A 16,478-nucleotide genomic window follows, 5' to 3' on the forward strand; every position below is an offset into this window, starting at 1 on the left:
CCACAACGAAGATGTGTTATGTGTTCGTCAAATAACATCAAATGCGATACTAGATACTCTTCTAATTTGTGCCCTGCAAGACCTGCATTGTGTATGCCAAACTGCTTCAATCGTTATGATCATTTTATTTTATGTAAAATAACTTATGTATAATGAATTTTATTAAAATATAATTTTATTTTGTATAATCTTAGCTGGGGAAGAAAGGATTAAATACGATATGAAAATTACAATTAAACTTTGAATTCTATAGATTTTATACCAGCGACTTTTTTCTATTCGTAAGCCTAAATACAATTCCCAAAAATATTTGACTCGAATGAGGTGTGAGTGCAAATATTGTTCTTGAATGAAGAGTTCTATTGGCAATATTTATTTAAGAAGTTAACAGATTCTGACAATTTTTTATGTTATTCATATTTATACCAGATACCTAATTTAAACAAGAACAAATCATATCAATGATAAAAAACAGCTTCGAAAATTGGGAGGGATTAGATTTTGTGATTGTACGACTACGTGATAAATTTCACTTAAATATATTTTTCCTTTTTCAACTTCACATTTAATACTATAAACAAGTGGACATCTAGTCCAATGAAATATTTGTGATTGGCCTATAATATTTTTTTCGCGAATTTTGTATTTGATAGATTTCTTTAAATATATTTAAAAATAGCCACATCACAATTCCCACTTATAATGCCTGGCTTTTAGTTTCTCTGTGAACGTAAAGCAATTCAATCGAAAATTTTCAGTTACTTATTGTGTTAATAAATTTGTTGTGGTGAGTGTAATAGACAAAACTAAAAATACACAGATTTTGCAGTAAATACCAGATAAAATCAATTTCCATTTTGCAAATATAAATTTCAATAACTGGGCATTGAAACTTCATATCTTAAGCATAATATCTTTGTAATTTTATTTAAAGAGTGGTAATTTCTTTTTATATCAATGAATTTATATTAATATATGAAAAGACGCAGTGACAAAACACTTTCCAAACTTGACAAAAAGATCCAAAAATAACCTAAGTAAATAAATGGGGATATACTTCCATATCCTTCACTAATAATTAATCTTGATTGGATCTACTAACAAATAAACCCGAAACCAGTAAATACAGTTTGCCTCTCTGTTTATTGTACTATCTAAAAGTAGATTACTTACACACACAGTTTACATTTCATTTAACAAACATACAATTTCAGTGTACCCAAATTTTCAAATGCACATTTTTATAGAAACATTTAAAAGTTGTCTCGAAGAAAAAATGATACATTTTGATTATTTCAAATATAGTTGAATAAAGAGTACTATTGAAAAATAAAATTTGTGATAACACATAAATTGATATACGGGAACTTCAACAGATTTATAAAATGAGTAAAATTCAACTTTCTTCACCGGCATGCTCTTCTTTCAGAGTGAATTATTCACATAAATAGAATAGAATGAAACAAATATCATTCTAAATATAACTGAATACTATATTTCTTTGAGATCGGTACTTACTGCAAACGGTTTTTCATTTTTTATAAAAATAACAAATATTTCACACACCCAGTTGCAGTAAAATGCTTGAAATGGGAGTATTCGCAACTCTTCACTGTATGACAGTGGTATAGACATTTCAGTTATTAGCTGAAGCAGAGGGTTATATAGATAATTCTTTGCTGCATATACTGCTAAATTACTCTTGGGGAAAAACCACTAATACTTGGCAAATTACTCCCGTCAAGAAGACTTAAATATAAATTTGTCAACATGCAGATATTAATTTATCAATTCATTTTTTAAATTTAACTAATTGTAAATTGAGAATATTGATTAACGATAATAAAGCTATAATTAAGAAAAATTCAACATAGTCTGAGTAGTGATTGTAGTTTATTGTTAATTCGTGAAAAGTGCAGCCGATACATGTTTTGTGATGAGCTCGTGAATTAGATTGGCGATTAATAAACAAGAACATTAATTATCTCGATTGCCTATCGCCATTATTAATAAATTTGTCCGTTATATATCTAGAAACAAAATTATGCATGTCAATGCACTATTTTTGAGATTATGAGCTAATGGTATTTAAGGTTAAAGGTTTTATTAAATTTTTGTTTTGGTTTCTCGAATAACTACCGAATTGTATCGATCTAAGCCTTTAGCGTTACGTTAAGTATTATTCAAATAAATTCGAACCATCAACCACCAACAATAATCGGTGAATTTACAAAATGTCATTAAAACGATTCCTTACTTTATTGTCCGTATAGGTTATTTCAATTTTAAACTGAATTTATTTATTTCTTCTAATAAAAATCGTTTACTTAAATAGGATTTATGAACCTACATTTACCATATATGAAACAAAGAACAATTTGGGGGCTTTATTGAAGTTTCATTTTTTATTTCGAAAATCTGGAACTCGAAAAGACGAATTTATTTGTCAGTGGAAAGAATAAATTCCTTTAGTAGTAAACATACAATAAAAAGGAAAGAAAATATAAGTTGGACGAGACGGTTAATGAAAGCCATATCGTCTAAGACGAGAAAAAAGATTTCGTTAAGCATAATGGAAGGTTGGTCTTAAAAGTTCATTTTGAGAAAGTTTGCGGGTTCATTGTTTTGCAAAATGGGAGCACACCGGGATTTGCAGGTGATCTGTTGAAATTTATATTTATAATGTTTTTCGGTTATGCATCATAAACTTTTTAAAAAATCACTAACGAACGGGGAAGGAATGACAATTAAAATGTGATAAATCGATATTTTTAGTTTTAAGTCAAGGAATTTTTTATTTGAAAGGAACTAGTAGTGGAAGTGAACATCTCGAAGTACATCTATGAAATATAAACAATCAGGGAGTGCATGCGAATCATAGACTGGCTCAAATCCTTAAAGTGATTAAAAGAATATTTCTTCCATAACCAGTGGATTTTTAAATAGATAGTAAAATAAAAACAAAAAATTTTGCTAATACTAGTATTTAATAAAATACTAGTTGTTTATTAGAATGATACAATAGTACAATCAAATAATTTTTTCAAAATCTAATATTTAAATGCAGATATAGAAATAGTTCGTTGTTTTTCCACAAAAATGAAAAAAATGATATTATATTCAGTAGAAGCACAAAAACTACCCCTTTTTCTGCTTCATTCATTTTTTTTTTAAATCCGAAGGTATATCAGCCAGAAATTAAGACGGACGATGGCATATAAATAATATTGCTAATAGAATGTGAATTATCACAATAATATTGCAGCTACTGTCCACAATTCCAGTGACGCGAAAAACAATGTCTTTGGGTGATTAGACGAGGTCCATATGATCCTTGGGATCAGTTTTAGCAGGCGTCATTGCAAAGCTTGGTTGTTTCGCGACCAGCAATGGCATCGGAATCAACTTTTTATCAATTGTCAAGAATTTGGATGTTTAAGACTTCGAAGTTATTTTGGATGGCGGTCGCAAGTGATCAGATGAATGCTAATTTGTCTTACATGGTTCTATATTATTATTTTAACACTAGTAATTTAGTTAGATCTTTTATTTTTTCGTGTGCGATATGATATCCAAAATAGATATTTAGATTATTCGATTTGTTCGTCATTCCTTAAAAATATTTTGGGATACCTGAAGTAGTTTTAAATTGACCGGTGCAAAAGAATTTTTGTTGTGGTCACTTTGCTGAAGTACGCCTGTCTGTTTATCTGAACAAGTCTCTCCATAATTATTCCTCATTTTCCCATTCCTCTTACTCGAAATCTGCCAATATTTCCTCATACGTAATAAATAATTTGATATAACTATTTACAAGAGTAAAACAAAATTTAGGATGTAAATCCTGACGTCGAGTCAAGAGAGTTCAGGTGTTACAAAGAAAAACTAGCGTCGGATAAACTAGTCAAATAATCTCAAAGATACTGCTTTTTCGAAAATTTTACTAAAACCGCTAAACTAAAAACTAAAAACCGCTACTATGAACTATTAAAATTTGAATAATTGTTCTAACTTGAGTATTCGTTCAATCCATATTGTTATTTGTAAAGTTGATCCATGGTATTATGAAATATAAATTATTTCTTTTCCAATACGTACGGATTTGAAAAATAGTATAGATTTATGAAACGGCGTTTGAAATCTTTATTACAAAGTAATATTATAGAAAATGTGATGTCAAATGGTTTTATTTAGTGTGTAATGTTGTAATGTTATAGTTCTATTCTATTTTTATTTGTCTATAGTGATGTTTTGCTTAGAACACTGTAATATTAATCATCATTATCTCTTTTTAAGCATTATTGTAAGTGGAGTCTGGATTAGATTGAATTGAAATATTTGACATATACACAAACTTCTATTTCATTCAATGCGTTCAAACTGAAAAAGTTGCTTCGTAAAAACTCATACATGTAATATTACATATATGTAATACTTACATGGACAGTTGGTATGAAAAAAAAACGTCCCTACGTTACGGTGTCGACAATATTTATTTTCTCTCTCATTCGGGAGTCTTGATCTATACTACTCATGCTTGAGAATGCGCAGAACCGAGCTGGAACTTCGGAAGATAGAGAAATCATTGCCATTCTGTCTTCCTTAGTCGGAACAATTTCCATTTATAGAAACTGCCCATATCGTATATAATACAGGGTGGGCCAAAGAAACTTACTTATTTGAAAGGTCAATAAAAACAAAAGTACTTCAGATATTGTTTTTAATTTTTTTTTTTATTTGAGAATACAATGTCCCAGTTTTTTTTCATTCGGTGCTGAAAATGACATCTGTTAAATGGCTACCTCCATTATGTATACGTTGATTTAGGCGATTTCGGAAGTTCATCTCCACTCTTCGCAGCATATCAATGGGTATGTTGGCAATGGCATCACGAATGTTGTTCTTCAGGTGAGCAATGGACCGTGGTCGATCTTCATAAACGAGAGAGATTAGTGCGGCCGGGGAAATGTTGTCGCATCAAATCCATTGGACCTCCTGCTGTGGCTCCATCTTGCTGAAACCACACACCATATCGTTCATTTGTTCGAGGCTTGGAAGACAAAATTATAATGTTACTGTAACGAGTTGCAATCACAGTAATTACACGTTCGTTTTCTTCAAAAAAATAAGGACCAATTATTCCCATTATCAATATCGCACACCAGACAGTAACTCGTTCGCAATGAAGTGGCTTCTGGTGAAATTCACGCGGATTTTTACCACTCCAATAACGCATATTTTGTTTCTTGACGCAGCCCGAAAAGTGAAAATGAGCCTCGTCACTGAAAAAAACGACCGTATCTTGAGGAAGGTTGTCAAGCAGCACTTCACATGCGTTTTGACGGGCAACAAAATCGCGTTCAGTCAATTCTTGCACAACAGCCAATTTATAAGGATGAAAATAAAGGTCTTCGTGGAGAATTCGCCGAACAGTGGTGTCAGAAATTCCCAGAGCAGCTGCATGTTTGCGAGCGGACCGCCGAGGAGAACGCAGAATTGCCTGACTTCACTCTTTCTACATTTTCCAGAGTTCTGGTGGTCGTTTGATAATCAGGTCTGGGTTTAGGCGACACTTCCGCACTCCCGAAATGAGGTAACCCACCACAGAATTGAATTACGGCCAGGAACAAGTCTGTGAGGAGGAATTTTCTTCCAGTTCTTCAATGTGTAATATATAGAGGGCATATTTGAGTGGTTCCAAAATACATAAGAGACTGTCACTAGTAGTAATGTAGATATATAAATATTTATAATATTATAATATAATAATGTAAATTATAATATTTGTTTAATACAAATTTCAACCACATCCGTACGGTTTACTGGTTAAGGAATTTACCATGGAAATATTGAAATAGATGAAGAGGAAAAGGGATGAGTAGATAGTAGGAAAAAAATCTTTGGATCCATCAGACCTGTACGTGCCTGTTGTTTGTTATTCAATATCTCCATATTCTATTCTTCACCTACCAGATTAATTGAAGGTATCCTCCTTATCCATATTAAAACTCCACGGTCTATATCAGAGGACATGTTTCTCACAATATATTATATAAATTTCTATATTTTCACGTACCAAAACCTTAATATCAAATTATGTATTGTTTTTATTGTCTATGTTTAGTCGGATATATCCATTTCATGTATTTTTGGTTTGACAGAGGTTCAGCTGGATGTTTATACCTAGGTTACACTTATCTTCTCGGCCAATGAATTGAGATGAAACATTGAAAATTTGAATTTGAAACTTTGAATATTTTTCTCAAATCTGAACATATAAAGGATAGAATATGATAAAACAAATACAAAACAAAAACTTATAAGGAATTAAAATCTGAGGAACTGTTATTTATAACTTTTTTCGAAAACCCTTATATTTACAAGATCTGAAATAATCATCTAATTTTTTTAAAAACAGTTTTTTGAGGGTGTGAATTTATGCGTTGCATTTCTTCAAAAATGACAACAAGAATTGGCATTGGATGGAAGTATCATACCATGGAGGGGATTGCTATCCTTCAAAATTTAATATGCATCGAAAATTATAAAATATGATATACTTATAAGAATGGTATGTATGTGACGCTAAAAATGGATATATTTGTAATTTTCACATGTACTGTGGCAAAAGATCTCGTTCACAATAAACAAGTGCAATTCTTCTTGAATCTTATTCTAAGTTCATGGCATCACGTATACGTATTGATATTTAGTTAGCCTAGACCAGTTCCATGTATAAACAAAATATTGCGTTACCATAGCAACGAACAATAACTAATTAGAAGTGTCAGTGTAAAGTTTGACGTCAAAAAAGTGACGCAATAAATTCAAAGAAAAAAGATGTCCACCGAAATTGTGAAAATCGAAAAATTGGAGTATCGAGCCATCATCAAGTACCTGTATTTAAAAGGGTTAAGAGGTAAGCAGATTTACGAAGATATGCTCAATACCCTTGGTGATCAATGTCCTTCGTATGTGACCGTGAAAAATTGGACTGCAAACTTCAAAAGAGGTAAATTTTCCGTTGAAGATGATGACCGATCGGGAAGGCCAGTTTCTGTGTCAGCGCCCGAAAATATGGATGCAGTTAATGACATGATTTTATCTGAAGCACTGAATATTTCATACGAACGCGTTCATCATATAGTTCACATTAATTTGGACATGAGAAAAATTGCTGCAAAATGGATCCCCAAATGTTTGAATGTTGACCAAAAGCGTGCAAGGGTAGAAGCATCGCGTTAGATCTGTGTTCGATTTGAAAACGATGTAGACTTCTTAAACCGAATTGTTACTATGGATGAGACTTGAGTACATTTCTACGATACAGAAACAAAGCAACAATCGATGGAATGGGGACACTCTGGTTTTCCAAGACCTAAGAAGTTTCGTGTAAAGGTCGTAAATTTTCTTCCGACGAGGAGGTAATAAAAATTGTGGAGGTCTGTTGTGCAGAGCAAGAAGAATCATTTTTTTTAGAAGGTCTAGAGACGTTGCAGGTTCGCTGTAATAAATGTATCCAGTTAAGAGAAGTTGCGTAATAAAATATTTTGACATTGAAATTTTGTTTGGCTCTATAGTAGGCTAAGAATTTTTCAATATATCCTCGTATAGGGGAATCTATTATAATATGGTTGTCACTTGGGAATTGCTTTTAAAGCGTAAATTTTGAACTCATGGTACTACTCAAACAAACGGAGCCTCCCTGTTGTTCTGAAAACTGCTAAAAAGCTGTTATCGACTAGGTGACAAAAAATTAATTTGGAAATCAATATGAATTTTTGATTACAAGTACATGGAAAATGTACTATACTAATCGTATAATTCGATTGTTCGTCATACCAAGAAGTTGACGAATAGAGCTGCTGCCTATTTGATGAATTGAGCCCTATTTAAAGAGTTTTTAATGCATCAAATCCACAAGATGTATTGAATCCAAAAGGATGTCAGGACATTGAAATCTCAAAGGCAATGTCGTCTATGAGCCACAAATCAGAACAAAAGCTTAACATGTTATACTCGTATATGCGAAAAATATTAGGACCTAGCGATTACTAAACGTAATTTTATATAATAGTAGTTCCATTCATATAAATTTATCGATATTGTTTTAAAACATCGATTTTATTATATATTTTTTGAAATGAAAATCATTTACATAAAATTCAATAAATTCTTTAACCTTTTATAAAACAGAAATTTATGTCTTTCTTATTCTATATTTTCATTTATGCCAATTAAAGGAACATGGTACTTAGTGAAAACGAAGAGCCCATATTCAGATGGGAAAATAAAGATATTGAAATGCAACACTATTCCTCAACAATATCGAGTGAAGATGACGGATCTGAAGATAATATCGAGGAAAGAATACGTACTAGACCATACCAAGAAATATGGAATGCATCTTCTATTTGGGAGAGTCTAATGGTAAATATATAAAATTTCATGTTCAATTAAGGTGATACATAAATTTTATTTCAGAATTTACCAGATGCTGAAGAGATCTATGACCTGTTACAAAAAAACAATCTCCAATCAATAATCGGAATAAACAAAAATACCGGACTACTTATGGCGACTTGGTTGGGGAATATCAAAGCACTTGAATTAATTCTAGAAAGCATGCCAAATTTAGAAACTTGTGATGAAAGTGGAAGGTAAAGTTGACTTTCTTACACCAAGAAAATTATTCAAAATACCAGCTACGAAATATTGCTTTTCTAATAAGAAACTATAAGGTAAAAAATTCTTAGCTGGTATTGAAAATAAACTCCAAAGATGTTAAGGGGATATTGTGTTTAAGCTAATTGCGATTTTCAATCACAATGTGTTTACATATTATATAATGGATGATTTTCTTTCTGTTTGTATGCCCTTTTGCGCAATAAATTTGCAGTTTGGAACAAAAAAATTTGATTGAAAATTAAATTACACATGGACATCTTGATAACGTTTCGGTATACTATAAATAGGGTCTTCGAAATAGTATTGATCGATCTGTTTCCCAATTCTGGATAAAAATTGTTGATAAGTCTTACGGCTTAAGGTTCTTTGTAGCTGTTTTCAAACATGCTTCATAAGATTGAGGTCAGACAATCCGAGATACAATGATCCGTAGCGATTTCGTTTATTTTTGTATGATGTAGTAGAGCATTATCTACTAAACATTGGAAAATGTTGAAATAACAGCACTAAACAAAAACATTTATTGTACGTCTATGCTCATAGTCATAGTTTCATGGAGCACTTACAATTCTGTATTCGCTTAGTAAAAAAAGCCTCCTCAAACAGCAACTGTACCACCTCTGTACGGATAAACTTCTTGCGTGATAACTTGAGAAGTGGGAGAAGTAAAAGTGTGAAGGAAAATGTACTTGTTCTTTCAATGACCTGTGATTAAAGCTTTATACGTGGTTATCGAAAAAAAAACGTTTACTTTTGGTCCAATTTGACGACATGAGATGTACGAAAAATAATAGGAAAAAAGCATCAAACCCTTATTAAGAAAGCTAAAACAGATTAAATTATTACATCTTGCTTTTCGAGAAAAAACAATAAAGAAGAAAATTTAATTGTCGCTGCAGAAGTTACTTTAAAATGATCACAGATATAGTTAAAACTGTAGAAACTTTGTCATGTTGTCTGATTCGATGACTGCGATACAAAAAACAAAAAACCAAGTTTTCAGTTAACTGAAGAAAATGGAACCAACAACTGAAGTGAAATTCTTGAAAATACGAAAAAAAATTATCCGTATCCGAAAAAAAAATTTTTTTCGGTGCTCAAGCTAAAAATTAATCTACATATAAAAAGAAAATTCTCAGCAAGTATAAACTCTTAACATCAAGTTTAAGTACTTACAATTTAAATATTAAAATTTTACCATTTGAATTACATGCAAGAAATTTTTTATAATTAGTTTGATGGATCTTGTGGGGAAGTTTATGCTCTACGAAATCGCTTTAGTTTTTTTTGTGTAACTCGCGCGATAGGAGGAAAATTTTTTTTTTTCAAAAACAGTGCTTTAACGACTCATATTGGTGAGCCAGCGCGAATTATATTAAAAAACTCTAAAGCGATTTCGTAGAGCATAAAATAAAAGTAATTATAAAGAGCTCAAACTCGGTAAGAATTTTTTTATGTAGATTAATATTTTGCTTGATTACCCAAAAAAAATATTTTTTTTTGGAAAGTAATCACCCTCATAACTAGTCAGAAAAACAGGTAAATATTCAATTCACTTTGTTTTTATGAATATTCGGGTAATACATGTTTGGTTTCATTTAGTTTTTTGACATTGTATTGTAACTAAAATGTCATCTGCAAGCATTTCACAAGATAATGTTAAAGATCATAATTTTTTAATTTCAGGACCGCCCTACATCTAGCAGCATATGGAGGTAAAAGTGATTGCCTCAATCTGCTATTGAATACGGATTGTAATATAAATGCTTGGGATAAAACCAAGCAAATCACCCCATTACACTGTGCGGCAGGTGCGGGAGATTTGAATTGTATCAAAATTTTGTTGAAAAAAGAAGCTAATGTAAACGCAGGTCTCAGCAGCGGTGCATACAAAGCTCCTTTATATTTTGCTGTTCAGAGCAATGCTACTGATTGTGTTAAAGAGCTTTTGGAAAATGGAGCTATACCCAATCCGTGTCAGGTGAGTTTGAAGTATCAATGAAACGTTTTTTCTTTTCTCCTAAGAATGAATTAGTTATGACACTGTTTGCTACAAATGTACATCCAATACAGAATCAATATCGAAATGGGCATAAGCTAGTTTAATGTATTATAAAAAATCGCATACAGAAGCACATGTCTTGGAAGTTGAAAATGTCAACTCGATCATCCTAGTTTGACACTCCACCTTGACAATTTTCAAACGCCGTGACAAACTCCGCCCATCGACATCCAGAGCTTATTTGATGTTGTTGTTTCGTAATATCATAGAAATTCCAGAAGGGTAGTAAATTTCTCATTATAAGCAGCACAAATAAAAACTAAATAAACTTAGGTGTTTGAATGTATTAATTGAATTGTATTTTATACAAGAATAACATGTACATATGCTTACACTTTTTGACAAATAATTTCATTATCAATTAACAAAATTAGATTCTTGTACATTTTATAATTTTCCCTTTTTTATTTACTACTCTAGTTCAAAATTATATCAGTTGTTTAGAACAATGTTGAATATTTATTTTGTATAGGTAAACATGTATCTGCCGCTCTAAACGTAACTTGAGAACTGTTCGTCGAAATTCCAATGAGTTAAGTTATTGGAAACATACGTAATAGTAGGGAGAACAACAATTGTCTATAAAAATCTACTTTAATTCATCTCACCAGAGTGTTTAATATATATTCTTTCCGAACTTTCAAATACTTATGTATTCATCATCGGGGACTGAAATTATGGTGAAGGTATAATGTGAAAATATGTATAAATATATAGCAATATTAAAAATTACTTACATTAATTAAGAATTGCGGTGTCTTGATTTTGTTTTTTCATTAAAAAAATTATTAAATTCAAAAGATTCAGATATCAATATTAATTTGAGGATTGAGATAAATATCAAGTTTATTGATTATAGTTGCTATTCAAATCGTTCTAAATTTTCATTGGTCAGATTAGATGAACGACATTGTAATTTTATAGGTTAGATTAGGTTAGGTCGTTATGTAGAAAGTTGAATTTTATAGGTTAGATAATGATACACTAAACATTTTGAGCAATGTATGTTGTTTCTAAGAACAGGCATTTTTAGTAGTTGATTTCAGTAGTCAAAACTTTGGCAGTGATCTTATAGATTCACCAATGTAATCCTTATCACAATTTAAACAAGCAATTACGTTATTAGACACTTCATTAGTTAGTGTTCTATCCCATTTTAGTGAATGCACATTCGAGTGTCAAGTTTTATGTGTAAGCCAGTTTCAAATTATATTGTTAAAAGATTCCTGAAAGTTTAAGAGTAACTGAATTTATATATAGTAAACGTGTATTAATAGATAAGACAGTATTGTCAGAACTAGTATCTACAAGAACTTATTGGTTTAGTATACTAGTTAATTGACATTTTATTATCTTCGTTTCTTATAAATTTTGTGTCAAGAAAAGGTAATGATTGTTCAGCACTCTCTCTTTCTATACTGAATTGTATAAGGGGATCAAAACTATTGAAGTAAAATAACAAATTACCAATTTCATTATATGAAAGGGATAAAATTATATCATCTACACACTTTTTAATAAAGAATAATTTGAAAAGCAAAATAGATATAACAAATTCCAAAATATATTATAAGAAAATTATGTATTATTAAAAATGAATGTTTTTAATTTTAATAAGAGTTTCTTTATCAATTTAGCAATTTTTACTTACATCACTCCAATAGTGTGGTAAAGATGTTAGACATATATTAATCGATTAATAGTTTCATTAATTTTAAATGAGTATTTGATTGTTATAATTATAATATTTTGTTAAAATTTTGGTTAACCAATTAGTAAGAGGTTTAATCGGAGTGTTAATTGATGCTACAAATGATCTAGCTGATTTATGAATTTTTGGTTAACAGTGGAATTTAGCAGAAATGCAGTTATTATAGTTTCTCAATTTCTCTTTGGTTTCTTTGTCAATTAGTTTTTCATTGACAAATTTTTTGTATTAATTTATTTCACTCATAAATTGTTTCAAGAGTTGGATCATTAGTATATTCTTTATAAGATGTTTAATTATTAATAACGACATGTCTAGATAATTTACTGAAAGAATTACAGGAGATTTTCGGGTCCAGCTGGGAAAGATATATGGAGAGATATGGAAGGAAAATAATGACTAAATCCACTAATGTTACCAATTATTTGTAATTGTGTAGTCTATTTACCAATCTACCAATCTAAATAATGAATCGCTTATTAGATAAATTGTCATTATTAAGCTATTGCATTATTAAATATTAGTTTTTATTTCGTCAATAGCCTCTTATATATTTTTTTCAATATTTGGCACCTATCATTTACCAATACCACAGTAGGTACATAACAATGATAACTTTGCATTCAGTCACTGATCTTCCTGAAGAAGCAGACAATGTCTCCACAAAGATCATAAATCATTTCATTATGTTTAAATAAACTCATTATTTTTAATTGTTTCAGGTTTTCAGCGAAACTCCCCTTCACGTAGCAGCATCTCTTGGAAATTCTGAAATTATGAAATTACTTCTACAATATGGAGCTGCAAACGATGTACAATGTGGTTCCGAAAAAATGACTCCCCTACATTTGGCTGTCGAAGACGGAGATTTAGAATGTGTCAAGTTACTTATAAACGTTGGAGCCAATGTTTCCGCTAAAAACTATAAAAATCAAACGCCTTTACATTTGGCAGCGTTATCCCAATGTTCTGAAACAATTGCTCTACTTTTATCAAAGGGAGCTGACGCTAATGCTGCAGACGTAGATGGAAGAACTCCGTTACATTGTTCTATTGTAAAAGCATCAAGATCGTGCGAATGTGTAAGAATCCTGCTTGGCGCTAGACCAAATGTAAATAAACCTGATATTTTTGGTTATACGCCTTTACATTTAGCTGCACTGAATGAATACTCCCATTGTGTAATGCTACTGATAAATAATGGTGGAGATGTTACAGCGAGAACCAATGGAGGAATATCAGTGCTTACTTTCATAACAAGGAAAACACCTGGCGTCATACACAAGTATATAATGAAGTTTGACAATTCTATAAAGGTCGTGGATCACGAAATAGGCGATATTGACTGCGAACTGAAATTAGATTTTAGAGTACTCGTTCCGACAGTGGGTAATAAAGAAACAGAACTACTTTTGAACTTCATAGAAGTTGGCCATAAAGAAGTTTTAAAGCATCCATTGTGTGAAACTTTCTTATTTTTAAAATGGAGACGGATAAGGAAATTTTTTCTGTTCAGTCTCTTTTTTCATTCTTTGTTTGCGATTTTATTCACTTTTTACACCATAGGAGTATTTTTAAAAAATTGTCCTTCTTCAAAAAGTTTTAAAAATCCTTGTTGGGTTCCCGAATATGTTAAAATTTTTGGTTACAATTTACTTATACTTACTTTATTGCTACTAGCAAAAGAGTTATTCCAAATAGCGCATTCGTGGCAAACGTACATAAAACAATGGGAAAACGCATTGCAGTGGCTCATTATTTTTGGAGTATTTTGTTGCGTTCAACCTACGACGAACATGGATATAAGGCAAGATGTATTCTCTTGGCAACATCATGTTGCAGCAATATGTATATTCATTACTTGGGTCGAATTAATGATGATAGTAGGCAGATTTCCAATGTTCGGCTTATATATTCAAATGTTTACAACTGTCGCTGTTAACTATGCCAAATTTATGATGGCATACATATGTTTATTTTTGGCTTTTGCTTTGAGCTTTGGAGTCATTTTTGCAAATTATCCAGCCTTTCAAGATTTAAAATGGGTGTTTCTTAAAGTTATAATAATGATGTCAGGTGAGTTGGAATATGAAGATGTATTTTTTCCCGAAGAAGAGAAGTACAGAATACGATATCCTTATACGGCCCATTTAATGTATCTGGGATTTGTTATTTTAGTTACAATTATTCTCACAAATTTGATAGTAGGTTTGGCTGTTAGTGACATTCAGGAGTTACAAAGAAGTGCTGGACTTGATAGATTAGTCCGCCAAGCAGAGTTAGTAGCTCACTTAGAAAGTATGCTGTTTTCCAAACTTCTCTCTTGCGTACCCAAAAAAATAATGAAATTCTTGCATAACAACGCATTACTTTTAAGATCTCAATATCACTGGGCTCTGTATATAAGGCCTAATGATCCTAGAGAAGAGCGAATACCTAAAGATTTGGTAAAAAACATTTATCAAATAGTTGTAAGTAAGAAAGACAAACCCAAAAAGCCAAAAAAAATGAATGATTATTATTACTATGACATAATATCTCCATCTCTGTCTAGATTAAATTCTTACACCAGTGAAACAGCTAAAAACAGTAGTAAAAATCAATTAACAACACTTAAGGAACAAGTTGATGATATTTCACGAGATTTTTATGAACAAAATCGAATATTGAAACATAAAATTGATAAAATTTACCTCACTTTAAATGGACCAAAGTAAGGTCTTTTTACTGATAGACAATTAAAACCTATAACCTACGGTCAGCATCAAAGGCATAGAACATTGAAGAAGAAAAAAAAATGAAAATAACTCTTACAGATCTTCCTATAAGCAAATAGCTTACACAAAAATAATTGAGAAGGTATTTTTAATAATAATTGGATTAATGAAGTATTTTGAGTTAAATAATAAAACAGTCAATATATGTATCTAGGTAATCCTAGAAAACAAAAAAATTATGTATCTTTTTTATGAGAAATATTGTACCAATCAAAGGTATAGAACATATATATTGGACAAGCAAAAAATTGATTATCACTCTCCCAACTCTTCCTCCAAGCAAATAAATATTTTATACAAAAATAACTGAGAAAAAGTTTTTAATAATTGGGTTAATGAAATATTTTAAATTAGTCTAGGTAAGTAGTATTTATTGGCATTTCCTAGAAAACAAGAAAGATGTCTTTTTTATATAAATATTGTATCCAAACTAAATAGAATAAGTAAATAAAAAAATCGATTAGAAAACAAAAACATTACAGAATAATTTTTTTTATTCTCCTCAACATGACCTCAATAAAAGCGTATCAAATATTGATTTAATTGAGAGGAATCAACTTTTCTTCTGCCAAAATCTACACTATGGAAGTTCTCAACTAAAAACAATTTTTAAACAATTCACTTTTATTCAATAAATATAAACAAAACTGTTCACGCCAATATAGATTTAAGAAATATCTTAATAGATTTGAAATTAGAACATTCTTCTAGATGTTTTTCATGCTCAAACTTGGATTTTTATTCATGGAAATTTGATAGAAGCTTTAAACGTAAAAACCATGAAATTTGTCCATTATTTCAAACAAGTAATTAGAATTTTGGGGCAGGCTAAACTGGAAGTGTTAACGTTGCCATCAATTGTTATATTTCACGAAGAGATCATTATTTGTAAAGGTGTAGTTAAATGTGGAACACAAGAAAATTGTGAATAATTATTCCTTTCATTTTATCAATAGGCGTGAAATTCTGGCATCATAGTCTCGGAATTTGCTTGCAACATTGGCAATTCTGAAGATTAGAAATAAGGCCATAGGACTGGTATTGAGATTTGTTATAGAAAATTAATGATTCCTTTTAACAAACTATTAACACCACTTATAGGTCTTCTTGAAACAGAGTATTGATTATTTCATTTGGTAACAGTTTTCAGTGGTAACAATTCTAAAAGAAAAAATATTTTATATATATATATATATATATATATATATATATATATATATATATATATAAACTATTAGAGTTC

The 16,478-nt window shown here is 30.7% G+C and overlaps 2 protein-coding genes across 2 annotated transcripts in view; one reads left to right on the forward strand and one right to left on the reverse strand.

The window, feature by feature from the left end:
- Positions 1-16,478, reverse strand: part of LOC130891031 (ubiquinone biosynthesis monooxygenase COQ6, mitochondrial) — a 73,975-nt gene that overhangs the window by 55,152 nt on the left and 2,345 nt on the right. The gene's annotated exons all lie outside the window — the stretch shown is intronic.
- Positions 338-15,709, forward strand: LOC130891030 (transient receptor potential channel pyrexia). The gene is made up of 5 exons (XM_057795516.1): positions 338-787; positions 8,244-8,430; positions 8,485-8,660; positions 10,375-10,669; positions 13,181-15,709. Exons 2-5 carry the CDS (start codon positions 8,248-8,250, stop codon positions 15,173-15,175), a joined length of 2,649 nt encoding a protein of 882 aa, XP_057651499.1. The 5' UTR covers positions 338-787; positions 8,244-8,247; the 3' UTR covers positions 15,176-15,709.

Source organism: Diorhabda carinulata, chromosome 3 (assembly GCF_026250575.1).
Source record: "Diorhabda carinulata isolate Delta chromosome 3, icDioCari1.1, whole genome shotgun sequence".
NCBI lineage: Eukaryota > Metazoa > Arthropoda > Insecta > Coleoptera > Chrysomelidae > Diorhabda > Diorhabda carinulata.